General features: G+C 46.1%; 1 protein-coding gene across 5 annotated transcripts in view; it reads right to left on the reverse strand.

The window, feature by feature from the left end:
* PLCB4 (phospholipase C beta 4) overlaps nucleotides 1-26,816 on the reverse strand; it is a 563,803-nt gene that overhangs the window by 71,017 nt on the left and 465,970 nt on the right. For all 5 annotated transcript variants that reach the window (XM_063918578.1, XM_063918575.1, XM_063918577.1 and 2 more), the window contains 8 exons: nucleotides 24,644-24,695; nucleotides 23,049-23,151; nucleotides 19,397-19,561; nucleotides 19,045-19,249; nucleotides 17,379-17,467; nucleotides 14,531-14,681; nucleotides 14,190-14,239; nucleotides 6,167-6,232 (listed from right to left, as the gene is read on the reverse strand). In XM_063918578.1, the coding sequence (XP_063774648.1) occupies nucleotides 6,167-6,232; nucleotides 14,190-14,239; nucleotides 14,531-14,681; nucleotides 17,379-17,467; nucleotides 19,045-19,249; nucleotides 19,397-19,561; nucleotides 23,049-23,151; nucleotides 24,644-24,695 (881 nt within the window). The remainder of the gene's footprint in view (nucleotides 1-6,166; nucleotides 6,233-14,189; nucleotides 14,240-14,530; nucleotides 14,682-17,378; nucleotides 17,468-19,044; nucleotides 19,250-19,396; nucleotides 19,562-23,048; nucleotides 23,152-24,643; nucleotides 24,696-26,816) is intronic.

Below are 26,816 nucleotides of genomic sequence, written 5' to 3' on the forward strand. Positions count from 1 at the left end.
CTCCCGCTATTTAGTACATTTAGGCAGGGGTAAATATCTCCATATAGCCTCTGGGGCTATATGTGAGGTATTTTTAGCCTTTTTAAAGGTTTTCATTTGCCTCCCAGGGCGCCCCCCCCCCAGCGCCCTGCACCCTCAGTGACTGCCGTGTGAAGTGTGCTGAGAGGAAAATGGCGCACAGCTGCAGTGCTGTGCACTACCTTAAGAAGACTGCAGGAGTCTTCAGCCGCCGATTCTGGACCTCTTCTTGCTTCAGCATCTGTGAGGGGGCCGGCGGCGTGGCTCCGGTGACCATCCAGGCTGTACCTGTGATCGTCCCTCTGGAGCTTCATGTCCAGTAGCCAAGAAGCCAATCCATCCTGCACGCAGGTGAGTTCACTTCTTCTCCCCTCTGTCCCTCGTTGCAGTGATCCTGTTGCCAGCAGGAATCACTGTAAAATAAAAAACCTAAGCTAAACTCTCTAAGCAGCTCTTTATGAGAGCCACCTAGAATTGCACCCTTCTCGGCCGGGCACAAAAATCTAACTGGAGTCTGGAGGAGGGTCATAGGGGGAGGAGCCAGTACACACCACCTGACCTGTAAAAGCTTTACTTTTGTGCCCTGTCTCCTGCGGAGCCGCTATTCCCCATGGTCCTTTCAGGAACCCCAGCATCCACTTAGGACGATAGAGAAATAACCCTTAATGTATCTCTTACTGCTGGCGTGTTATTATATTGACTAAAGGGTCTTCACACGTGAGAAACCTCTGCTACCCGGCTGGCAGCGATTGTAAAGATGTTTTAAACATAAATGACAGAACAATTGCTTAGCACTGAGGAGACAGAGAAATCAGGCACACGTGTGTAGGCCTGTGATCCGTACCTCGCACAGCAGCAATCCATGTCATTTCAATCATAATGGTAGTAATAGAAAAGACTTCTGCGGTTGCCAGATAAAAGCAATCTCATGGCCCTTATTAAGCTATAATGATTTCCACCCACACTGGTGACTCATCAGCAATCTAAAGCCAGCCGCTCTACTCCCTGAAAACACATTTTTCTGGGGAATATACTTTGTAACCTGGTGTTAAAAGCATCTCCAAAGACTGCAGTTATATTCTGCCAGGTAAAGAGATTTGAAGTGAGCTGTTTCTTTGCATGAAATTGTATTAGGAAAAAAAAAAAAACCAGAAGAAAGATTGAGTTATAGAGGATTCCTGAGCCCGAAAAACACACGCGTTCGGTATGAAATACAGACGGGCGGAATGCCGGCAGTCACATGATCAATTGAAGACTGGTGCATTGGTAGCAATAAACAAAAGGTAATGAAACCCGTAGTAACCAATCTGATTTTAGCTGACATTTTTCAACAACATTTTAGTTCTTTTAGGTCACAGCAATTTCTGGGCGCCGTTTCCAGAAACATCCTGTTTTACATTTAACTAAGGGTTTGCTGGTGAGATCTTATAATGAGTCCTTATCCCTCTTTTTTTGTGGACTTTGCCTTTGTAGATGAACTGGAATGTACAGCTGTGTCCTCATACAACTAGTCTAAATACGCCATGTGATATGAGACGCCTGGTGTGAGTGAGTCAGCAGATCCAGTGAGACTCTGCTAGCGCTAGGTGTCGCTTCACCTTTTTACTTGAAAACGCATCTTGGTCGCAATGTTATTAGACTAGGACACAACTGGAGACTGTGCTAATTAATATCTGTTTGCGACTGAGGGGTATATTTACTAAGAATCTCATTTCTGCAGATTGATCTCGGCTGATATCGGCAGTGTGAGAATGCAACTTTATTCTGTCAGAAATGTGTATGTCTGTCAGTAAGGCAGGGATGTGCTGCTGTCAGTGAGGTGGGGATGTGCTGCTGTCAGTGAGGCAGGGATGTGCTGCTGTCAGTGAGGCAGGGATGTGCAGCTGTCAGTGAGGTGGGGATGTGCTGCTGTCAGTGAGGTGGGTATGTGCTGCTGTCAGTGAGGCACGGATGTGCTGCTGTCAGTGAGGAAGGGATGTGCTGCTGTCAGTGAGGCGGGGATGTGCTGCTGTCAGTGAGGCAGGATGTGCTGCTGTCAGTGAGGCGGGGATGTGCTGCTGTCAGTGAGGCGGGGATGTGCTGCTGTCAGTGAAGAAGGGATGTGTTGCTGTCAGTGAGGCAGGGATGTGCTGCTGTCAGTGAGGCGGGGATGTGCTGTTGTCAGTGAGGCGGGGAATGTGCTGCTGTCAGTGAGGCGGGAATGTGCTGCTGTCAGTGAGGCGGGGATGTGCTGCTGTCAGTGAGGCGGGGATGTGCTGCTGTCAGTGAGGGGGGAATGTGCTGCTGTCAGTGAGGCAGGGATGTGCTGCTGCCAGTGAGGTGGGGATGTGCTGCTGTCAGTGAGGCGGGGATGTGCTGCTGTCAGTGAGGGGGGAATGTGCTGCTGTCAGTGAGGCAGGGATGTGCTGCTATCAGTGAGGCAGGGATGTGCTGCTGTCAGTGAGGCGGGGATGTGCTGCTGTCAGTGAGGCGGGATGTGCTGCTGTCAGTGAGGCTGTGTGATGAGGTTTTGGTGTCAGTTGGAAGTAGTTCACTCGTGCAGTTATGCTGGGATGTGTGCAGTCATTGGGAAATAATGAGCTCTAGTTTGTCCAATCATATTAGTGGTATTTCTGTCATTATAACATTGATTTTTCTGTTATGTGGGGTTCCTCATTACCTTTGTGGCACCCCCGCCCCTTCCCGTACCCTCCTGTTTCTCATATCTAGTATTTTATTTGTCTTGATGGCTCTAATATGCTTTTACGTTTTGCTTGTACACGTTATGTGTATACATATACCTGTTATTGATTTGTACTTTACTACACATTGTTCATGACATCATCACTTGTGTGGCACCATCAGCCACTTGTTCCTGTGATGTTTTTTTTAATTCTTTTTATTTGTTTTTAGTTCTGATTTGTAATTTTGATGTCACTTTTACAGCTTTTAAAAATTCTAAATAAACTATTTAAAACATATATACACACACACACACACACACACACACACACACACACACACACACACACATTTTATATATATATATATATATATATATATATATATATTTGGGGATTTCCAAAGGGAGCTAATATGAACACAAAGATGTACTTTCTCCGCCAATAATAGCAACAGTTAAAAAAAAACAACTTTATTCATAAGCGCAAACTTGACATGAAATGACTTATATAGTCTCTGATAGGACAGTATGATTTACAGTTTGCAATGAACAATGTCATCGAATTTAGACAATAAACAATGTAGATGATGGTGATAAAACAAAGATTCTGATAGCAATTCAGATCAGTATAAAAACTGCAACGCGTTTCGTCCATAGGACTTCTTCAGAGGTCTTATATCAATGCACAATTATACGGTCCTTCTATAGTCGTTAAATAGACATTGGAGTTCAAAAATAGAAGATCTGAAAATATCAATTATTGAAAATCATTGTTAGTGAGAAAAATGGGAGGAAAATGATGTAATCAAATCCTCCCATTTTTCTCACGCGTTGGTTTTTATGCTGATCTGAATTGCTATCAGAATCTTCGTTTTATCGCCATCATCTACATTGTTTATTGTCTAATGCCAAAATTGGATGTCATTGGTCATTGAGACTGTAAATAATACTGTCCTATCAGAGACTATAAGTAAAATTTGCTCTTATGAATAAATTTTTACTTTTTTAACTGTTGTTATTATTGGCGGAGAAAGTACATCTTTGTGTTCATATTAGCTCCCTTTGGAAATCCCCAACTTTGTATCTTTATCATATTGTACACAGTCTAACAGGGGGCACTTTCCTAGAGGTGTAGCTCAATTTATCAGCGCAAAGTAAGGACATATTTCTTATATATATATATATATATATATATATATATATACACACACACACACACACACACACACACACACACACACTATGGTGGTCATTCCGAGTTGATCGCACGCTAGGAGTTTTTAGCAGCCGTGCAAACGCTATGTCGCCTCCCACTGGGAGTGTATTTTAGCTTAGCAGAAGTGTGAACGGTTGTATCGCAGAGCGGTGACAAAATAGTTTTGTGAAGTTTCAGAGTAGCTTCAGACCTACTCAGCGCTTGCGATCACTTCAGACTGTTCAGTTCCTGTTTTGACGTCACGAACACGCCCTGTGTTCGCCCAGCCACGCCTGCGTTTTTCCTGGCACGCCTGCGTTTTTCGAACACTCCCTGAAAACGGTCAGTTGACACCCAGAAACGCCCACTTCATGTCAATCACTCTGCGGCCAGCAGTGCGACTGAAAAGCTTCGCTAGACCTTGTGTAAAACTACATCGGCCGTTGTGAAAGTACATCGTGCATGCGCATTGCGCCCCATACGCATGCGCAGAAGTGCCTTTTTTTTTTTGCCTCATCGCTGCACATCGAACGATTGCAGCTAGCGAACAACTCGGAATGACCACCTATATACACACATTGTTTTCTACATTGAGAAATAATTATATTTAGTATTTAGACTTCTAAGGATCAACAGAGAAGAAGAGATGACTTTCATGTGTATTTTGATCATGAGTGATCCCGGAATAAGAAAGAAGTTTGTATTTTAGAATTAATAAAATACAAGTGGAATACTTTATGTAATGGAAGAAATCAGCTACAGAGTACCTGCATTTATTTATTCTAGGTACCATTAACAACTATCCCGGCAGCACTGGAGGGGAGAAGCAGGGGGTACAGTATTTTGTCATTAGCCCTCACAGAGTTCCTGATTCAGAGTCTCATGTAAGTCGGCAGCACCTTATCTGCAGTCACACTGCGTGTTTTAAAACACATGCCGATGTGTTCAGTCGGCCAGATCTGAGTGACTTAAGTCACCCAGTCTAAGGGGCAGATTTCACTAGGAGCGTAAGCCGGCGGAACAGGTTCTGGCAGCTTCCATGTGTTGACTATAAAAGGCAGATTCTTCTTGCAGCCTATGAAGCTGCGGTCTGAATCTGCCTACCGTCACTTGCAGACAAATGTGCAATCTGCCCCTAAATCTAAATCTGCCCCTAAACTGCAAACCTGTGGCAGTTAAGCAAAACTTTCCAATAGTTTGTTTACCATTAACTAAGGTTGCTGCAAAGTTTTAACTGCAAGGACCAGTTCATCCAATCAGATATGGGGTCGGATGTAAGACGCCCAATTTCGGTGGCCGTGCAAGATGCATGCCGAACTCTGACTTTTTTTTAAAAGGGCAATCACTTACAATGCAAAACCATGATTTGCAAGTGATTGCCTCTCTAAAAAAACATCAGAGTTCGGCCGGAATCCCGCACAGCCGCCGAACCCGGGTGTCATTACATACGGCCCCTTAAGTTTAAAAATGTGATTCAAATGTTCAAACTTTGGATCATTTAAAAATATGAACTAAATTCAAGCAATGCAAACCGCATTCCAGCCAGTTTGTACATGATCCATGTGGCTCAAAAATGTTAAACCAGGGGTATATATTTGAGACTTTTCTTATTTAAGCTATAAACCTCAAACAGTAATGTAATGTCCGCTGTTTCAAATAACAAAAAAAATGTAGAAACACTTTAAAACGTATGCATTAAACATATAGAACAGACAACATGATATAGTTATTGTAAATATTTGAACTTGATCAGCGAACGCGAGACGCAAATTTCAAACTGAAAACCGATTATTCATACAATGAAGTTTATAACGGACGCAAACCAGTTCCAAATTTTCCAGCTTCTGTAATGGTAAAATGAGGCTTGGATCAATTTGCAGCAGATTTGTAGTGTTGTTGCTGCATCTGTATGATATATATACAGTGGGACGGCTACAGTATATGCTAGACTAGCAAACAGTTACGAAGACACAACTTACAGCAGGACGGCTATGGGCGAGACTAGCAAACAGTTACGTAGACACAACTTACAGCGGGACGGCTATGGGCGAGACTAGCAAACAGTTACGAAGACACAACTTACAGCGGGACGGCTATGGGCTAGACTAGCAAACAGGTACGAAGACACAACTTACAGCGGGACGGCTATGGGCGAGACTAGCAAACAGTTACGAAGACACAACTTACAGCGGGACGGCTATGGGCGAGACTAGCAAACAGTTACGAAGACACAACTTACAGCGGAACGGCTATGGGCGAGACTAGCAAACAGTTACAAAGACACAACTTACTTTTGCATGTTTTTTCTTTATAGAGTTCAGCTCTTTCTGTTGCTTCTTTTGCAGTTTGAGGTATGCCTAAAATCAATTGCAAGAATGTACTGTTTGTACAGATATGAAGATGAACAATTAGCTATAAGATGCTTCTGAAACCACACATGCAAATAATCATTAGAAATGACTGACACTTTATATGCTTAAACAGAAAATGGCCTAACATGGAACAAGAAATCTTTATAGATCTACAGTAAGTTACTGATCAGCTCTGATTTATCGACTCAAGCGCTGGAATTGCAGTACAGTGGTAACTAAGGGGTCTATTCAGACCTGGACGCAGCCATGCGTTCGCACGCAGCAACTGCAGCCAAGGGGTCTGGGCATGCACACTGGTGATTGGGGGGCGTCGACCCAGTGTTTAGCTGGTGTGGCAGGCAAAGCGGGCATGTCGGGAGTGTTTTTCGGGGCAGCTGCATGACGACACACGCAGCCGCTCAGAGAATATTTTTTTTGCGCAGCCAGGCTGGGCCGGCAGGGGTCAACCTCAAATCGATGCGTTCATAATTAAATTGCGAACACATCACGGGGCAACATCACACACATGCTGTGAGTAGTTGGATGCAAATCTTGCTGCGGGAAGTAAGACCTTCGTCCATGTCTGAATACCCCCCTAATGCCCCACACACACCAGGCAATACTGTGAACAATATTGCTCAGAAAGGGCTTTCTGAGCGACATGTTCAGAATATTGCCTAGTGTGTGCACTCATTATCGTTAATGAAGTGCGCTCCCGCGCGTCATTAACGACCCACTCCCTTGTATGAACATGTACAGACGAGGGAGGTCCTCGTTAATGACAGCCATGCTGCATCTCCCGTCGTTCCCCCGGCCGCATCCCCCCCCCCGCCGTCACTCCCTTCCCTGCTGGCCAATATCGGCGTCGGCTAGTGTGTATGGGGCTTTAGGCTGATCGAGAAGGCAAGTATTCCGGCTCCATAGGAGGGGTGCAAGTTGAATTAGTTCTAGCAACTGATATGAATTTATGATATGTACAGTAGACCCTACAAAAGTTTGCAAAGGTCCTACTCTGACAATAATAATTTGTGGTTAATTAATTTGCTGTAGATCATTGCTCTGTTCCAGTTATTTCTTAACAGATATGTATATGTATATATTATAGAGACTTTTGTGTAAAAGAGCTAACAATAACATTCATATGAAATCTTAAGAAGCCTCTACTCAGCCTAAAATGTACAAAAACAGAGAACAATGGCTTAAACTCAGCTATATTGAAAATAATAGGATTTAAATTACCTACCGGTAAATCCTTTTCTCGTAGTCCATAAGGGATATTGGGGGAAATTAGTACGATGGGGTACAGACGGGGTCCAAAGGAGCCAGTGCACTCTAAATTTCTTCAACTGGGTGTGCTGGCTCCTCCCCCCTATGCCCCCTCCCACAGGCGGTTATAGGTAAAACAGTGCCCGAAAGAGAAAGGACATGTATGAGAGAAGGAATAATACAACAAAGGGTGGTGAGATTAACACACCAGCACACCACTAACATATAACAACCAGCAACGGCTGGTAACAACAACAGCAACAGCTGAACAGGTAACTATAGAACAAGAACCTGCAGAAAAGTCAACGCACTGAGGCGGGCGCCCAATATCCCTTATGGACTACGAGAAAAGGATTTACCGGTAGGTAATTAAAATCCTATTTTCTCTAGCATCCACAAGGGATATTGAGGGAAACTAGTACGATGGGGACGTCCCAAAGCTTCCAGAACGGGCGGAGACTGCTGCAGAACCGCCTGCCCAAACTGGGTATCCACTTTGGCCAGGGTATCAAACTTGTAGAATTTCACAAAAGTGTTCTTCCCCGACCAGGTAGCAGCTCGGCATAGTTGCAAGGCCGCAGCCGCCCAGGAAGAGCCCACTGATCTAGTAGAGTGGGCCTTTAGAGACTTAGGAACAGGTAAGGCTGCCGACGCATAGGCCTGTTGAATAGTAAGCCTAATCCAACGAGCAATGGACTGCTTTGAAGCAGGGCAACCCTTCTTCTGCGCATCATAGAGCACGAACAAGGAATCCGTTTTTTCTGACCCGAGTTGTACGCTTGACATAGATCTTCAAGGCACGCACAGCATCCAATGCCTCCAGAGGAGCAGAAGCGTCAGAACTGGATGGAACCACAATAAGTTGATTCGGATGAAATGCAGAGACAACCTTCGGCAGGAACTGCTGTCTAGTCCGGAGCTCTGCTCTGTCCTCGTAAAAGACCAAGTATGGACTTTTACACGATAAGGCCCCTAATTCTTAAACACATCGAGCAGAAGCCAGGGCCAGTTACATCACCGTCTTCCACGTGACGTACTTGTCTTCTACCATCATCGAGGTGCAAACCAAGAGGACTGTAGAAATTTCAACACTACAATCCAAATCCCAGGTTGACGTAGGCGGCACAAAGGGAGGTTGTATGTGGAGTACCCCTTGCAAGAAGGTCTGAATTTCTGGCAACACTGCCAATTTCTTCTGAAAGAAAGTGGAGAGAGCTGAAATCTGGAACTTAATGGAACCCAGACGTAAGCCCTTATCCACACCAGCCTGCAGAAATCGTAGGAAACGTCCCAAGTGAAACTCTGCAGGTGGATACGTGCGTTCCTCGCACCAAGAGACATATCTTCTCCAGATATGAGGATAGTGTTTTGATGTCACCGGTTTCCTGGCCTGAACCATGGTTGCAATAACCTTTTTGGAAAGGCCCTTGAGAGCTAGGATGTTCCGCTCAACCTCCATGACGTCAAACGAAGACGCCGTAAGTCCGGGTAGACGAACGGTCCTTGTTGAAGAAGATCGCTTCTGAGAGATAGAGGCCAAGGGTCTTGGACATGTCCAGAAGATACGCGTACCACGCCCTCCGAGGCCAATCCGGGGTAATCAGAATTGCCTGGACACCTTGATTCCTGATTCGTTTTAGCACTCTTGGGAGCAATAGGATCGGAGGAACAGGTAGACCAGCCAGTACGGCCACGGAGACGCCAGTGCGTCCACTGCCCTCGCCTGAGGGTCCCTGGTCCGCAAGCAATACCAGGGAAGTTTCTTGTTGAGACGAGAAGCCATCATGTCTATTTGTGGGCAACCCCACCGGTCGATGATCTGCTGGAACACCAGATGGTGGAGTCCCCACTCCCCCGGGTGGAGGTCTTGACGACTCAGGAGATCGTGATGATTCCCAGTTGTCCACACTCGGAATGAAAACTGCTGACATGGCTCTTGCATTTCTTTCCACCCAGAGGAGTATCTTTGACACCTCTCGCATGCAGGCCCTGCTTTGTGTCCCTCCTTGTTGATTGATATAAGCCACCGCCGTGGCGTTGTCCGACTGTACCTAAATCGCGTGATCCTGGAGTAGAGGAGAAGCTTGAATAAAAGCATTGTAGATTGCCCGAAGTTCCAGAATGTTGATTGGAAGGAGGCATTCATGGGCTGACCACCTGGCCTGGAACTGCGCCCCTTTGGTGACAGCTCCCCATCCTCTCAGACTCGCATCCGTTGCGCGGAGGGTCCAATCCTGAATTCCGAAGCTCCTGCCCTCCAGGAGATTGGAGGACTGTAGCCACCACAGGAGGGAAATCCTGGCCTAAGGTGACAGCCGAATCATCCGATGCATCTGGAGATGTGATCCGGACTACTTGCTTAGGAGATCCAACTGAAACATTCTGGCATGGAACCTCCCATACTGGATTGCCTCGTAGGAGGCAACCATCTTTCCCAACAATCTTATGCAGAGATGTACTGACACCCGAGTAGGTCGGAGCACCATGCGGACCATCTCCTGAAGTGTTGTCGCCTTGTCCTCTTTTAGAAACACCTTCTGTGCCACAGTATCCAGCCACATCCCCAGGAACAGGAGCCTCTGAGTTGGCTCCAGGTGGGATTTCTGTAAGTTGAGGATCCACCCATGGTCGGACAGAAGATGGATGGTGCGGTTGATATGGAGCAACAAAAGCTTCCTATCTTGCCTTTATCAGAAGATCATCTAGATAAGGCACCACATTGATCCATTGGATACGGAGTTGAAGCATCATCTCCGCCATCACCTTCGTGAATACCCTCGAGGCTGTTGACAGTGCTTGGAATTGGAAGTGATCGTCCAGCAGGGCAAACCGCAGGCCAAATCGGTATATGGAGATAGGCGTCCTTGATATCCAAGGAGACCAGAAATTCCGATCCTCACAGGGATTCCATTTTGAACCTGAACACCCTTAAATAAGGATTCAAGGATTTCAAATTCAGAATGGGTCTGACTGAACCATCCGGCTGCGGCACCACAAACAGGTTTGAGTAAAACCCCTTTTCACATTGCGGTAGTGGTGCTGGAACAATGACGTGGGACTAGACCAATTTTCGGATAGCCTGTTGCAATGTAACTTGCTTATCCTCCAAAGCTGGTAAGCTTGATTTGAAAAATCATTGGGGGGGAGTACTGTCGAACTCCAGCTTGTAGCCTTGAGAAAGAAGCTCCCTGACCCAGGCATCCTGGCAGGAGGTCTCCCAGACACGGCTGAAGTGATGCAGTCGAGCTCCCACCTCGAGATTCCCTTCGGGGTGGGTGGGCACCGTCATACTGAGGCTTTAGTGGAAGCAGAACTGGTGGACTGTTCCTGAGGACTGATACTTGCAGGTTTTCTGGACTTACCTCTGGAAACTCTAGCCGCATTGGAGGCACCTCTGGCCTTTGATCAAAATGTACAAGACCGAAAGGACTGGACAGACGGTCCCGATAGGAATGTCTCACCGGCGGAGCCCCAGAGAGGAGAAACGTGGATTTCCCAGCAGTAACTTTGGAAATCCAGGCATCCAACTCAACCCCAAAAAGCCATTCCCCAGAAAAGGGGAGGGACTCCACATTACGTTTGGATTCTGCGTCCGCAATCCACTGACGCAACCACAAGGCCCTGCGCACCGACACCGCCATGGCTGACGTCCGAGCATTTATGTTCCCCATCTCCTTGAGGGAATCACAGAGGACACGGGTAGTGTCCTGAATGTGCTTCAGGAGGGTAACCATGGAAACTAAGGGCATATCCCCCGAGAGGCCCCCCTGAATTTGCGTGGCCCAAGAATGAATGGCATGGGTCATCCAGCAACCCGCAATGACCGGTCTTTGTGAAAGGCCGGCTGCAGTGTATATAGATTTTAGGGTAGTTTCTATCTTTCTATCCCCAGGATCCTTCATAGTAAAGGAGCCCAAGACAGGTAGCACCGCCTTCTTAGACAGGCAAGAGACTGAGACATCCACCCCAGGGGGTTCCTCCCAAAACTTTCTACCTTGAGGAGCAAATGGGAAAGTGCGCAAAAACTTTTTGGACACTAGGAATTTTTTGTCTGGATTTTTCCAGGCCTGTTTAAACAAGTCATCTAACTCTAGAGATTCATGGAAAGTGACATTGGGCTTGTTTTGTACAAAGGAAAACGACTGCTGTGAAGCAGCGTCCTTTAGAGGGAGCTGTAACACATCCCTTATAGCCAAAATGAGTGGTTCAATACCCTGAGTAGAATCGGGATCCCCACTAACTGGATCCAGGTCATCTCCACCATCCTGGATATCATCATCTGTATCAGATAGCAGCGCAGGTAAACCACGCTTCTGGGGACCTGCATGAGAGAGGGGGGGGGGCTGTGCATCAGCCTTAGCAGCTAAATCTGCAACAGCTTGTTGCAGTAGATGAATTTTCTGCACATTAGCAGTGAGCTGGGATGACATGTCTGACATAGTTTTAAGAGACCCTAACCAGCGGGGTTCTGTACCCTCTCCCACAACCTCTTCACTAATTTGTGAATACTGACTACATTGCTCACATGAAACAAAGTCATTAGACAATGGAGATAATCTGGTGTGACAGATACTACACAGCTTGTGTTTACCCATATTTCACAGTAAGCACAAACACATACACTTACACACAGACCATTATAAAGCAAGCCTGCCCTACTGTATTTGAGAGGAGACACAAAGATAGGGCGAAATACCAGCACACCCTGAGCTGCACAGCCCCAGTGAGACTGTCAGCTCTGTAATCACAATAACACTAATAAATGCAGTCCTAAATAGGCTCAGAATAGTGTACACAAGCGGCTCTCCCCCTTAGCTACACCCTGTACCAGTTTCCAGCGTGTCTGTGAGGCAGGATGCGCTGAATGTTTGCTGCTTATGGCTGCTGTAAGCAGAAGAAGGCGCCAAAACGCCGCTGATCCCGCTCTGAGGAAGCTCCGCCCCCTCCAATGGCGCCGGAGCTGTACATATTATTTATACTGGCAAAGTCTCCAAGTAAGCTTAAAACCTCACACAAGTGCTTAGTTAAGCATTTTTGTGCCAGTGTACTCACGGGGGATCCTAGCATGAACTCCCAGGGAGGGTCCTGTACACCGCGCCCGTGATCAGCCGCACTTTGAACCTTGGACCCCCTAGCGGGGTCCCTGGTGTGTACTCACCACCGATGTCACCTTCAGGCTAATGTTAGGGGTGTGCGGCGTGCTGCGGCTGTGACAGCCAAGGCTCAGTGCCCCGCTGAACAAGCAGCCCCTCAGGACGGTGGTCCTGCAGTGGGGAAACGGCTCTGCACCTCGCAAGGCCGGTGACCGCCCGCCCCCCCCCCCCCCCCAACTCCCACGGCGCAGGTTTGCTGTTGCCCATAGAGGGGAGGAGCCAGCACACCCAGTTGAAGAAAATTAAAGTGCACTGGCTCCTTTGGACTCCGTCTATACCCCAGCGTACTAGTTTCCCCCAATATTCCTTATGGATGCTAGAGAAATACCACATATCCTAGAATCTTGTGGTACAGATGAAGCCACGCTAATCGTGGCTCCATCTACGACTAGGGGCGCCCGGCGAGGCGCACCGCCGGGCACGATTGGGACGCGTCTCTGTATGCTCGGCGGCAGGCCGAGGCGCAGGCGCGCCGCTCACCCCTGCCTACGATGCAGTCAAGCTCAATGAATGTGGCTCCATCTGTATCTATATAATGCAAAACAACTTCCATTTTATATTCTGTGGAGCTCTTAGCTCAGGCAAGCTACTGACACTGTATGGTTAGGGTTTAGTATGAAATACCTACAATCAAAATCCCGACAAGGTCAAGATCCCGACATTTAAAATACCGACTAGGTCAAAATACCGACATTTAAATTGTTGACAGGTCAAAAAGTCGACACAAGTTTTTCATTGGTTTTGGTGTGTATGTCGACATAGGTCGACATGGACACCGTATAAGTGTATGGCACCCCCTCGAATGACACGCTGCGCTCGCCATGCTTCGGGGCATGGTGCCTCGCTGCGCTCGGCATGCTATTGTATTACCCCTCCAGGTCCACTTGAATGGCAAAGTACAGTATGAAAAAGTCGGTTTCAATGAAAAAAATCATGAAAAACGCATGTCGACTTTTAACCTGTGTCGGTATTTAAATGTCGGTATTTTGACCTTGTCGGTATTTTGACCATGTCGGGATTTTGACCGTCGGTCAATGGTTTTTGGCATTTTGATTGTAGGTAAATTGATCGCATCCCTATGGTTATAGCCAATATAGCTAAATATAACATCAGTATAAATATACTTAGCAGAACAGTGAGTAAGTTGGTATCTAAATCTAACTTAGGATCACTAACATAAGGCAATCTATACTGACCTACTCTCCCGGAAAGTCCTGGAGACTCAGAAATTTGGGGGACTCCCGAAGTGTAGGCAGTCGTCCCGCAGCTCACTCACTAGTTAATGAAATGGGCAGGACTGGGATCTATAATTCTAAGAACTGCGGGTCCATGGGGAGGGGGCATGGCCTACATGACATCATCTTGACGCCTCCCACTCCCCATAGACCCACTATTCAAAGCATTATGTCATGAGTGGTTCATGATAAGAGGTATCTAGCCCCGCCTCTGTTAGGGATCAGCTGCATCTACCCAGCTGCAAATTCCAGAAAAGCACCAATTCAAAATATTATTATCATTCATAAATGAGAGATCTATTAACTTACTTTCATCTGTTTCAAATCTTCCACCTTTAATTGAGGAATGAGATCAATAGCTAGAAAAAAAATAAGTTTGAATAAAATTAATTGCAAAACCCTTTAGTCTTCATACTGTATCATATAATTATATAATGCAGGCAGCCATTTTGTGGGCTGAACCATCATTCATGAGAATGCAGCCAATTCAACAGCAGGAACTAATGACATCACTGAGTCACACGGCACTGTCTTATTGGCTCCTATTGAATTACAGGCTGAATATTGGTTCACTCCACATAAGGGGTGTAGATAAGTAGTGACATGAAATATTCTTAAGTACAAACATTACTAATAGTCAAAATAAAAACCTTTTTTAGCTTCGGTGGCTAATCCGGAGGTGGATGTTGCCGACGGTCTCAATTCTGAACTCGTTTGTGGAGTCACGTTTGCTTTGGTATTATTGGTTTTCCCTTTCTTATCGTTTTTTGTGATGTCATTCGGCACATCTGCAATATCACTCTGAAACGGTAACAGTCTTGTATCATTGTGACAGCATTTCTATATTAAATACTACATATTTTGCCTACGGATACAGTAGCTAATTGATTTAACAGATAAACACGGTTCATTATTTTTAAAACCTACGAATTTGTTGGTTAAAAAAATTGTGAGTTTCATCTGGAATTTATTTGGCCGAAAGAGTCCAGGATACATTCAACTACAAATAGCTATAAAGTGGTAACCCTATGCTGTGTTCCTCTACGTTGTAGCAGCCCTGTGTGACCACATCGGATGAACAGGCCTTGTGCCGGTTCTTAGGCCTGATACATACTGGGTCGATGTCGGGACAATTTGCCGTATCGGAACAACAAATCGTCTACATCATCTAGTGTGTACCAATCATCATCATCATTTTTCTTAGCTGTATTTTTACAGATATGTCCACTTACATCTAGCCTCCCTGCCAGTTAAACTGCCCTTCCAGTCACGCTATGTCGTGGCGGGACAGTAGTGCCAAGCGTCTTTTTGTGCCACTTTTTCCATTAAATTGCGTCTTATTCGCAAAATGCTGCGAATAGGACACAGATACAGGTGCGGTCGTACACAGAATATAGGGCCTAATTCAGAGCTGATCGTAGATTTGCGAAAAACATGCGTGGGGACACCCAGCACAAGGCTAGTCCGCCCCGCATGTCAGCCCCCCTCACGCAGAGGTGCGAAAGCATCGCACAGCGGCGATGCTTTTCGCACCTGGTGAGAAGCTTCCTGACTACGCAACCCAGTTGCGGAAGCAGGCGGCTACCTGCCATGTTTTTGGCAGCAGCGGCTGCATGTGACGTTATGCAGCCACCACGACCAGCCCCAGCAATGGTTCAGGACACGACTGCGTTGTCCGGACCGCGCCAACCCCCCCCCTTCCCCACCTGAAAACCACCTGCACGCCCCCTCCCGCCCCACGACTGCCTCTGCCTGTCAATCAGGCAGGGGCGATCGCACCAGTGGGATGCTTTTGCATCTCACCGTGTGCGCACGCGCAGTGCGGCCGCTGGGCGTGCACACACCATATGGGGCTTCAGCCTGCAATCGCTGCCATTGCAGCGACCAAGTCTGAATTAGGCCCATAGACACTCAAACGCACAGCTTTCAGCGTGTCATGTAAAGGCATAATAAGGAGAAGGAAGAGGTGCACAGACATCAGAGGAACTTTACAAAACCATTTCTGTTCACAGCATCATGTGGCATGTGACTGTGGTTGCCATGGTAGTCCATGTCCAAGCTCAGAATTATAATGAGTTACAGTATTGTGGCCTGAAGAAACAAGTCATGGAAAAATGGGTCTCCTTACAGATTTCAACAGTGATTTATGTGAAAATAAAAACACCTCATTTTCTTTATGGCATTGCTGCTTAAAATATTATCCAGCAAAGAGACCTCACTGGACTAGGCATTGGACAACAAAAACAGTCCATAATTCTTAAATACGGTAGTGTCACACTGATCTTGGCTGATGAGATAAGGATAACGTGTAGCACTTCTATCTTCCCTGCATCCAGAGCCGAATTAAGGAGGGGGCACTGGGACACAGTGTCCCGGGCCCCCCTCTCTAAGGTGGCCCCCCAACTGTCGTACCGCACTGTTGCACTGTGGAGTGCTACAAAAGTACTCTGCACTGCCTCTCTTGGTGCCCATCAGCCGCTTGAAACTAGGACTCATATCCACCAGCCACAAATTACAAGATCAGCTGCTTGTCATTTCTGTTGCAACTGCTGGTCTCTCACTGCAGTAGTGACGGTGCACCAGCCGTTGCTGCAGTCACAGTGTCACCAGCCACATCCCTGGGGATCCGCCAGCACCTGTCAGGGAAGCTCAGATGACTCCTGCCGGTGACCGGTGACCGCTGTCCTTTACCGCAGTGAGTGACAGTAGCCACACCACTGCTGCAGTGCTGACAAGAGGGGTAGGGCTGGAGAATTGGTCATGGCCGCCCTGTCTTAAATGCACGAAGGTTTAATCCGTCCCTGCCTGCATCATCGCTGCAAGATAAATAAGCAGGTTGCTGTATAATCTAGTTCATTAATTCAGGTGATGAGGCTTCCTATTTGCTATTCGGTGCATGTTGTATATATTCCTTTTACAATCTACACTGTAGACGTAATTGTGTAAATGCTTAATGCAAGAACACAACTAAGGCTCAATAAGTCCTCAGACCCTAGGGCAGGCATGTCCAAACTGCGTCCCTCCAGCTGTTGTGAAACTATATATCCCAGCATGCCCTGACACAGTTTTGCTGTCAGAGAATGCTAAAGCTGTGTCAGGGCATGCTGGGATGTGTAGTTTCTCAACAGCTGGAGGGCCGCAGTTTGGACATGCCTGCCCTAGGGTAAGGTTTCTTAACCTAAATGACCTGGAACTTATGAAGAGTGGGAGTGAGCTTTGGGAAGCATGACACAAACATATTGTAGTGCACAACTCACCATGGCACAGAAAGTTTTTGAAATGAATGCAAATGTCCCCAGATGTTCACAGAGATCTAATCCTTAAATCATTAACTTCAGTGACCTGGTCACTGCAGCAAATGCTATTTCAGCTTGCAGATATCCTCCCCTTCTTTCACCAAATGACTTTATTGATGAATATAGATAGATATCTTATTTTGGTTAACATTTGACAATTGTTATATTGCGCTACTGCCAGGCGGTCACAGTGGGTACTTACGGTTTCAATACCCATTGCCCTCATCTGGTCTGCTCTTTTCTCAGTGATAGAAAGAAACTTCTTTGGATCTGATAAAGCATCAACAATATCTAGAAATAAAGAGAAACTAGGCAATGAGAGCCGGTGTTAAATATATTATACTGTACATAGGAAAATTCCATGGGAAATGCCATGCACAGACAGGAAGCAGAAAGGCAGTGGTCACCCAGCAGTTTAGGAGATACGGTACTCTTTTGGGCACCTCAGATGTCTGCCTTTTGTTTAACAGCAGCAACATCCTATGGAACTGAGATGATATATGTGCCATGATGTGCCACGTGTGGCACCCGGCTTACAATTACCATGGTTGACAACTGCTCAACCTGGGGTTTCCGTATCCTTGTTTTGCGCTTATGCGAGCATGTTCTACTGGCACCTACCTTCCTATAGGGGCGGGCATGCAGCACTTGGGCAGATTTATCTTTGTGGTCATATGACCACTGGAGTCTGGTTGAAATCTAGGTTCTACTGTATGTTACTTTTTTTTTTCTTTTTACAAATTCCAATAAACTCATATAATAATATCCCTACTTGTGTAGTGGGAATCTAAAGACACAGGCACTGCAGAATTTACACCTGTCCGCGGAGTGTATTTTGCGCAAATGATCACAGGACATGTGCTGTAAATGGGCCTTCTAAAGTACGGGCAATGCAGAGTCATAAGCATGCTCTGCTACACTTACAACTGAACTGGGGTGTTTTCACTAGGCAAAGTCCAGTGAGGGCATGTTCACGCAAAGGCGGGCTACACAGATCTGAAGGTGTTCCTTTAGCACCTACTGTAGCATTGGGCAAGTACACGAGGATGGTGACGACTAGCAGTAAACCTGGGGCAGGTGCTACAGCATCAGCCACATCTGGAGAAGTGTGTAACTGCATATAGATGAATGGTATCCGGACTCCAGGTTGACAACAAAAAGGTCAACACACCTTAAGTCGACGCCAATTGGTCGACACACCTTAGGTCGACATGGACAAAAGGTCGGCCATGGACAAAAGGTCGACAGGAACAAGGTCGACATGGAAAAAGGTCAACATGTGTTTTTCACAATTTTTTTCTTTTTTGGAACCTTTTCATACTTAACGATCCACGTGGACTACAGTTGGAACGGTAATCTGTGCCGACCGAAGCGGAGCAGAGGCACCATGCCCGAAGCATGGCGAGCGAAGCGAGCCATGCGAGGGGATGCGGTGCACTAATTGGGGTTCCCGGTCACTCTACGAAGAAAACGACACAAAAAAAACATAAAAAACTCATGTCGACCTTTTTCCATGTCGACCTTGTTCCTGTCGACCTTTTGTCCATGTTGCCTTAAGGCGTGTCGACCAATTGGTGGCGACCTAAGGTGTGTCGACCTTGTTGTTGTCGACCTGGAATCCCAGACCCAGATGAATACAGGCATTTTCCACTGCACAGTTCTTTTAAAGAACTCTACACTCAATTTATTTCCAACTCTGCAACAACCCCGTAACGGTTTGTTTGATAATGTGATGCAATGTGCACAGATGTACTATAGTTCATAGTGGCCAATTAGGAATTAATTCTTGTAGTTTAGAGATTGAAAGCAAATAGAAACTTGCTATGGGTGTCACAGATTGGTTCTAAGACAGCCTCCTTCCCTCTTACCTCCAAACCCATCGGGAACATAGGTCTTCAGGACAATGTTACAGAAGATGGTCGGGAGAGAAAGTGGTTTGTTTCCTTCATTTCGGAGTGAAATGTGGCGATATCCTGCCTGCAGGCCGTCTAGCGGCAATATCCTCTGGCCTATCAGCTTATTGTTGTCATCATACACTCCTATCCTTAGAACCGCAAGGTCAGGTAAGATAACCTAGTGACAAGAGTAACAACAATTACCATCTGTCTCCAGCCATTCACACACACACACACACACACACACACACACACACACACACACACACACACACACACACACACACACACACACACACACTACATCACAAGATGCAGCGCTTACCTTTCGGAACACAAAAGGTTCCTCATTGTAAACCGGATTCAGACCATTGTTCATTACCATACGTGTTTTAAACTCCTTTCTTATAGTGTCTGTTGGTAATCCATACATATCCACCTCAACGTATGTCCCAATTTTTTTGTCTGACAAAAACTGTCCCGATATAACCTAAGTAAACATAGCAAATAATTACACAACTGTATCCAAATACTGTATAATAGCTTTTACATTGCCATTCACAAGTTATGTTTCAATGATGGCAGACATAACTAGCATGTAATATCCTGCACTGCAAACAGCAAAAGACAAGGACCTACCAATTATGAGGATCTAAAGCACAGTCTGTACCAACCAATGTAGACAAAGACCATACAGGGCAATTCAACAAAAGCGTGGGCTCTGCAGAGTTGGGAGTAATTGTGTATATGCATATTTTCAGGCATAACATTTTCTCTAAATACAGATGTGTCCTTGTACATCAAACCTCAATAGGCCTAACAGTGGGAGGTGCTTGGCGGGAGGGAGCTGACAACTCCACTAGCAACAGATATTTTTTTGATAAAAATGCGTCTTAGTCACAAAGTGACGTGACTAGGACACACCAGGAAACTGTGCCGATTCATTTGAGATGTGTGTGACTGTCTCTGAATCAGTATCTGAGGTGCCACAATGCAGTGGGTGTGTTTCGTTTACAGACTCAGTCACATACATGCAAGTGTTGCATCTCAAATGAATCAGCATAATCTCCTGGCGTGTCACTTTGTGACTAAGACGCATTTTTAGCAAAAAAATATCTGTTGCTAGCGGAGTTGTCAGCTCACTCCCGCCAAGAACCTCCAACTGTTAGACGTATTGAGGTTTGATGTATAAGGACACATCTGTATATAGAGAACATGTCACGCCTGAAAACATGCATATACACAGTTACTCCCAACTCTGCAGATGTCAGGCTCCAGAGCCTTACCTCCGGCGGGTGCTCCCGCGGGTTACCGTCCCGCTGGTTGACGCGGCTGCAGCGGCAGGGAGCTGCTGGCGACAAGTCCTCCTGGACGGATGTGCGGCTGCCAAGGGCCGGGGGTCTGGAGAGCCAGGCACTGCAGCGGGGATCGCTGTGGTAAGGTTCTCTAGTGGTGACACAGTATAGTGCGTCAGAGTCAGAAGCTGGCTAAAGCTGTGTGCTAACAGCTAAGTATGTCTCCTGTGCTGGGGGCAGCCATGTTGGAGACCAGAGTATTACCAATGAAGTTCCCAATCTGTGTCCAGCCAATCCTGCGTGTTCTCCCCTTACAAAAGGGGACTGGCTCAGAGGGAGAGTGCCAGTGCTTCAAGTTACCTCTTTGTGAAAGGTTCTCCAGCTCTGTGCTCCCACGTTACTTCTGGTTTCCTGGTTGCTCTTATCCATTGGTTACCTAAATGCTGCTGCAGTCCTGCTGTCTAAGTCCGTTGCCACTCGTGGAAGCGCTCATGGGGTCCCAGATCGTAGAGGAGCTCCAGGTGCTAACGGCGGTTCCTGCAGACATCTTCATTTCTTCAAAGTCCAAGTTCTTCAGCCTCGTCTTTCAATCACAAACCACAGTCTTAATTTCTTCAAAGTCCAAGTTATTCAGCCTCGTCTTTCAATCACAAACCACAGTCTTAATTTCTTCAAAGTCCAAGTACTTCAGCCTCGTCTTTTAATCATAAAACACAGTCTTCAGTTCTTCTTTACCGGAGTTCTTCAGCTTCACTATTCAAGTCATTTAACCATAGACTCTAATTCTCCCAGTTTTTTTTATTTCTCCAATATTCATTAAAACTACAGTTATCTTCCTACGAAGTCCTCCTTTTCTTTACGCCCTCCGGCCAACGTTAACACTTAGTTTGGCTTCCACCCCATGAGGAGGAATTACATTCAGCCACCTCGTTTACTCTCCTCACAGGTAGCTGTCCCTTCAGCAAAACTCGGTTGTCGGAAACCCAACTTACGCCGAGCGTGACAGCAGAGCCCACATTTTTGTTGAAATGCCCTCTTTGATCTTTGCCTACATTAGTTGATACAGACTGCGCTTTATATCTTCATAATTGGTGGTTTGGCTTTCCACTTAGCTAAAGAGATGATATCCTGACCTCCAGTATATATGTAGTTACCAAATTACTTGTATGTGCTTGTATGTCATTGCGCTGCCCTCTAATAGCTAAAGTTCATAGTTGTTTTTGTCTTGTTTTGCTTACATATGGTGTATGAGAGAGGTGGAGCTATAGGGACTTACAACTAGTGTTAGCCTGAGAATGTTAGAACAAATGATGGATACGCGTTATTCTTTGGGGGTCATTCCGAGCTGTTCGCTCGTTATTTTTTTTCGCTACGGAGCGATTAGTCGCAAACTGCGCATGCGCAATGTACGCAGCGCGCCTGTGCCAAGTAATTTAGCACAGAAGTTTGGTATTTTACTCACGGCTTAACAAAGTTTTTTCATCGTTCTGCTGATCGTAGTGTGATTGACAGGAAGTGGGTGTTTCTGGGCGGAAACTGGCCGTTTTCTGGGAGTGTGCGGAAAAACGCAGGCGTTTCAGGGAAAAACGCGGGAGTGGCTGGAGAAACGGGGGAGTGGCTGGGCGACCGCTGGGTGTGTTTGTGACGTCAAACCAGGAACGAAAAGGACTGAGCTGGTCGCAATGGCAGAGTAAGTCTGGAGCTACTCAGAAACTGCGGGGTAATCGTTACGAGAAAATTAGTGAATCTTTCGTTCGCATTTCTGCTAAGCTAAAATATACTCCCAGAGGGCGGCGGCTTAGCGTGTGCAATGCTGCTAAAAGCAGCTAGCGAGCGAACAACTCGGAATCACCCTCTTTGTTCTTACCAGTCTCTACTCTCCTTGTAATCAGATAAACATTCTCTCTTAGAAGAGCTAATATAACTGGTAATGTTACAAAATAATGTTCTGTAATGCTGAATGCTTTTGTCTGCATTTCTGATGTACATTGGAGGAGACCGGGTACTTAACAATTACAAAAAACTCAGCTCAGGTTCTTCCTCCTCTATACACCGGTTGGTTAGACGGGATGAGTACGAAATCCCGCCGGACCGGATCCCGTCGGTCGGAATACCGACACCGGGATCCCGACTGGCACAATCCCGACAGGGGGGCGAGTGCAACGCAGCCCCTTGCGGGCTCGCTGCGCTCGCCATGCTGTGGGCCGGTGTCGGTATTTCGACCGCCGGGATTCTGTCCGGCGAGATCCTGACCGCATCCCGGTTAGCCACAGGACGTGGTAATTTACTGGCATAGCCCAAAAGTACAGGGGAGGAGAATAATCTATAAGAGGGGAATAACCCACTCTCTAAACAACTAAACCAAAGGAGCGAAATGAGAGCAAAAAAGGAGGGCGTCCAGTGCCCCCCCACCAAAATGTATTCAGAGAAAAGGATTCGACATAAGTGCAAAAATCAATTTTTCTACATCTTTTTTGGTGGGACACTGAGACAATGGGGACATCCCAAAGTCAGGTAGTTTAAAAAAATGACATGTTATTATCACACTTGTCGGTCACAGTATAAAGCATGGCCTGTAATGTTCACTGCATAATGTTTTGGAATATTCAAGGGATAATGGTATAAACTTTTAATACTGTAGCAGCGGTGGTCCTTGCATGTATCCAGCTGTTTGTTATATACCTGAACAGAACAGGTGGCTGCAATCACGCCATCCACTGGGGTTTCTGAGAAAGGGTCAAATGTCCTGTCTGGGCGACGCATGAAGTCTGGTTTAAGGAGGAACCTAGTGAGACAAAATGTAAATACACTGACGCGTTAAGAAAACTGAATCGAGTTTGCAGAAACGTAAAACAATGTGATAACTGGTATTCCTTAACATTAATAAGAAAAGGGCATGAGATTTATTTGCTAAACTTCTGTACGCATGCAGAAATGATTAGTCCATACATACACGGTCGAGTAACACTATTATGACCACCTCCTACATTTGACATTGGCAATGCATAGCCCATGAAGTACGTCACGTGTCTCGCGCTGACTTGGTGGGTATATAAGGTGTGCGATAGGCCTTCTGCACACATATAACTTGTTGCTGTCATGGGTAAAAGGGGCGGTTTATCCGAGGTGCAAAAAAGGGATGATTATTGGCTTTCTGACCAAAGGGGCAGTATTTTGTAAACTGTTCGCATGCTACGGTGGTGACGGTGTATCGTGACTGGGCAAATGGCATTATTGCAAATAACCGACATGGAACCTGTGGAGCATCACGTGCCATTGATGTGAGAGGTGAATGTCGGCTTCGAAGGTGCGTGAGGGCCGACTGACGCGCTACACTGGAGGAACTCAAAATTAACTTGGGGCCTAATTCAGACCTGATCGCAGCAGCAAAATTGTTCTGTAATGGGCAAAACAATATGCACTGGAGGTGGGGCAAATATGGGTGTTGTATAACAGATAGACAGTGTCTAGTTAGACAGTCAATAGATAAACACCGTTATGTTAGACAGTCAAAAGGTCGACAGGGTCAAAAGGTCGACATAAAAATGGTTGACATACAAAAGGTAGACTTTTTTTTTGCATTTTTGGGGTTTGTGTGGATAGTTTTGTCATCAGGGGCCCCCAATTGTAGAAAAGGCATCCCCTCACCACGCTTCGGGCTCGGTGGCTCGCCACAAGGTTTATAACCAACTCTATGCCAACATGGATAGAGAAGGTTTGAAATAGTCCAAATACATGTAAAACCCCCCAAAAAACTCGTGTCTACCTTTTTTTTTTGTCAACCATTTTCATGTCGACCTTTTGATCCTGTCAACCTTTGTCATGTCGACCTTTTGACCCTGTAGACCTTTTGCCCTGTCGACCTAATGTCTGTCTAACATATGGTGTCTATCTATTGACTGTCTAAACTAGACACTGTCTACCTATCAACCGGATACCCCGAAGCGGTTACTCTGGCTATTAGCTGGTGGTCATAATAATGTGACTTGACCATGAAATAAAATAAATGGGATATTCTATATCATTTAGAGCTGTCCACACCCTCAGCAATACAAAATTGCACGGATGCAAAAGAGTCGACTCAAGATGCACATAATGTGGTCAGAAATGAAGCGATCGCAGGTCCACACAACTATTATGATTGTACACATCTATAAAGTGTGCCATGAAAGCACTTACACCTATACCTCCACTGGTGGGTGTAGTAGGTGTGACTGAATAGGTTATAACTCTGGAAGCAACAGTATAAGGGAGTTACTTCATGTGACATTTCTTACCCACAAGATCCATTGTACTCAAACTTCCCCTGGTTCAGCTGCATGGCTAGATCTGTAAGAAGAGAGACACTGTATGTTACAGTCATTAGACAGGAGTACTTCACTTTGGTCACAGTAAATATCCCACAGCCCTCCCACAGCCTACGTGTATCAGCCTATTACTGCCACGTCATGCCGGGACAGCCCCTTCACAGCAGGTGGGCTCTGGTCACGTAAGCTTGGGGCAAAGTAACTGAATTGTGGAAGGTGAGGAGCCTGAGCCTAGGATGTCTCTGGAGCAGAGGTAGACATTTATGTACAGATGTGTCCTCATACACCTTTGCTCTAGCCGTGTCAAACAGCTCCTCTCGGCTGGGGACCTTGCAACTTAGGCTGCGGCAAAATCTGCATCTTATTTGCACCACTAAAAACAATAAGAAGCAACAAAACTGCATTGCTCCCATACACTGGGCCTGATTCAGAGATGTTTGTATAAGCTGTGGCTGCTGCACCTTTGTATGCAAATACTGCGCGAAAATATGTAAATGTTGCAGCCACTGGGATTTATACTGAGGCAGCCAGACCCGTCGCTTGTGTACAAAGACGCAAGCTTCAGTCGCACCATCGGAATCTGCGTAACCCTACTCAGACTGGCCTACACAACTAAGACATCTGTGCCAGTGGAACTGCATAGAAAGACGCCGTCGCTGACTGCAACACGCCCCCAAAATGGCACTGGCACATCTGTGTTTCTGTTGCCACCTCTGTTACCTCTGATGTCAGTCACTCTACGTACATATCCTCTCTATGATGACATTGCAGCATACGCAGTACAAAAAACATTGGCCATTTGAAGAAACATCAGCAATGCGACCATCTCTGAATCAGGCCCACTGACCAGTGCGGCTTGTGGTACTTGCACATCTGTGTGCGATTATGTGGCAAATCTGGGTCAGAAAGGGCAGTAATATGAGCGGCCATGGCTATTCCTCCCACTGAATCCTCTGCGACAAGAGCTGCAAGCTGGCGTCTCTGGTACACTGTGAGCACTTCTGCATGCGGCTATGATGCGGCTATGACTACACTAACTGTGTCAGAGCATCTCATTCGCACCAAACATCTTACATGGTATAGCGTAAAGACGCAAGGCGGTATATTTACTAAAGGTCAATTTACATTGGTTTTTATTGCTTCTACATCGATGGAAATCTAACTCAATCAATGTTGTGTTTCAGGGGCTAAAACACATATTCACTAACAGAGGATTTTTTAATACAAAATTTTAAACGTTAATAAATGCGTGTTTTAGCCCCTTAAACACAATATCGATTTGAATCAATTTTAAATCGATCCAAAATTGGCCTTTAGTAAATATAACCCACAGATGTGTTCACATACATCTAGCCTCCTGGTATGTTAAACAGTCCTTCAAGTCATGCCATGCCTTGGCGTCACTTGGTAGCACCGAGGGTCTTTTCATTCGACTTTATCCATTAAAATGCTTCTTATTCACATTGCTATGCACAAGCAGTTAATGCTGATTAAAATGATATGTGGCATGCCTATATTCTGTGTGCAACTGTGGCTGTATCTGCATAGAAATGCTACACTACAGTAAATATTGTAACGTAGCATTTCGTATACAGATACAGTTGCAGATTCACACAGAATATAGGAGTGCTTCATACCATTTTAATCAGCATTAGCTGCTTATGCGTCCTATTGGCATAGCGAATGTAGGTAGGGGTGCAACCTGTAGTTTGGGATTCCGCACTGAGCCCTAGATATGTTTTTTTGGAATCCCCAAGGTGTCAGATATACACTTGTCTATCACCTCTTTTGTGGCCCCAGAATCACACTGTCACAAGGGGCCTCCCAGAACCCACACACACTGTCACACTGGGCTTCACAGAACCCTCACACACTGTCACACAGCGTCTCCCAGAAGCCTCACACACTGTCACATGGGGCGTCCCAGAACCATCACACTGTGATTGAGGCGTCCCAGAACCATCACACAGTGTCACAAGGGTCCTCCCAGAACCCTCACACACTGTCACAAGGGTCCTCCCAGAACCCTCACACACTGTCACAAGGGTCCTCCCAGAACCCTCACATACTGTTACAAGGGGCCTCCCAGAACCCTCACACACTGTCACAAGGGGCCTCCCAGAACCCTCACATACTGTCACAA

Source organism: Pseudophryne corroboree, chromosome 4, assembly GCF_028390025.1.
Source record: "Pseudophryne corroboree isolate aPseCor3 chromosome 4, aPseCor3.hap2, whole genome shotgun sequence".
Taxonomy (NCBI): Eukaryota; Metazoa; Chordata; class Amphibia; order Anura; family Myobatrachidae; genus Pseudophryne; species Pseudophryne corroboree.